Raw genomic sequence first — 1632 nt, forward strand, 5'->3', positions numbered from 1 at the left:
GTCACGATTCCTGTCTGCTGACCTAAACCCCCAAAGCTGTGCTATTCACAGTAGTTCACAATTCTGGCAGCACAACTCGTGGGGTACGTAGAGATAGCAAATTTCTCTCCCTCGGTTTTGCCTGGGATCTTATGAGAGACATGGCTGTAGCCATAGTCATTTTTAAATGATTGTCCTGTTTCCGTCGGAAGCAAACCCAGCCTTGGAACCTTGAGATAACTCCCAGATTACAAAACAAATGCTTAAACTCTCCCCACCTCCTGGGCTTGTTCCAGGGGATTTTGTGGTAATTTCAATTGCAGGAGAAGGTAGGTATACATTTCCCAGGACTAATCGCCGTGGCCTTACCCTTTATTGAACTCAGGTGAAAGGGTTTCATCATTGCAAGACTGATCAAGAAAAGCACAAAAAAGTCCTTTTTATAGCTGCAACAGAAAAATATTTTCGACCTTAAAAGTCTGTAATCAAAAGACTGGATACCCTCCCTTTCTTCCTGGGCGCCAGACGTCTCCTGATCCTTGCTACCATGTGCGCCTGCTTGCATGAGTGCAGACTCGGGACTCACCGCGGACAAGCCTGGGAACTGGCCCTGGCGCAACAGCTAAATGGCAAACAGATGCTTGGCGTGCCAGAGACCCCGCTGGTGAGGGCACCTCCTGGAAACCAGTTCCAGCCCCAGTGGTTTCCGGGTGGGAAGACTGGCGGCTGGGTCGTTGCATCCTCTTTGCTGAAATGAGCGAGTTTTGAAAGCAGGAGACCCCTTTCCCCAGGCAGGGGTACGAAGAGCCAAACAAGTTCAGGAAGGGAAACCCCCGCCAAGGAAAGTTGTGGCGCTAAGCGGAAGCTTCCTGTCACCCACTTCCGAGGTAAAGCGTCCTCCGCCCCTTGCTGGTGAGATACAGACGCGGTCTTTTCCAGCCCAGCTTCTCAAGCTCCAGAAATACTCCAGGACTCCCGACCTTGTTTCCAAGCTCTTCACTGTCTGGGCTGCACGCAGCTTGGGCTTATACTGGAGGCGAATTTGGTGCCATGGTTTTGGCTTCAGAAGTTTGGAATGACTTTGCACCTCTCAGTCATTTCAGAACGATTCCCACAGGTCCCGGTCCTACAAAACCCACCCCATCTCCTGGCACATGGAGCTCTGGACAGTGGCCTAACAAATGTGTTGTTGGTAGCTCAGCTGTGGTCCAGGAGACAAGTGCGCGGTACCCGAACTTTTCCGACAGCACCTGAAACTAGGGTGCATCCTAGCAGGTCCTGCTAATCCAAACAACTCCTTGAAGGAGCCCAGATTCGAATTTAGCTGGAATGCTCTTCCCGCGCCGACTCTGGAGCCCACTAGGCAGCGGCTTCTCGGACCCCAGGGCGAGCGCCCTGGAGCCGGGTCCGCCTCTCCCCGGCTCTGTGGGGCGGGGTGGATGGGCAGGGACCTGGATCTGATTAACTGGGAGCAGGAACCGCTCTCTCCTGTCTCTGTCCTCCCAGACTGCTGAGGAGGAGGAGGGACTGGTGTTCCATCACCAACACCAGCCTAGGGGTTCGCCGCCGCCGGTCCGCAGTCTGCGCCCCGCGCCCCTGACCGCCATGGGGGCCCCATCCAGCTCGGGCTTCTACGTGAGCCGCGTGGTGGCC

General features: G+C 54.8%; 1 protein-coding gene across 1 annotated transcript in view; it reads left to right on the forward strand.

The window, feature by feature from the left end:
- Positions 1 to 526: 526 nt before the first annotated feature.
- Positions 527 to 1632, forward strand: part of Lvrn (laeverin) — a 62607-nt gene continuing 61501 nt past the window's right edge. Inside the window, exons 1-3 of the mRNA XM_033761479.1 lie at positions 527 to 643; positions 771 to 866; positions 1176 to 1384. Of these exons, the coding sequence (XP_033617370.1) occupies positions 527 to 643; positions 771 to 866; positions 1176 to 1384 (422 nt within the window). The remainder of the gene's footprint in view (positions 644 to 770; positions 867 to 1175; positions 1385 to 1632) is intronic.

The sequence above is a fragment of the Fukomys damarensis genome, unplaced genomic scaffold, assembly GCF_012274545.1.
Source record: "Fukomys damarensis isolate Sample0158 unplaced genomic scaffold, DMR_v1.0_HiC HiC_scaffold_9, whole genome shotgun sequence".
Lineage (NCBI taxonomy): Eukaryota > Metazoa > Chordata > Mammalia > Rodentia > Bathyergidae > Fukomys > Fukomys damarensis.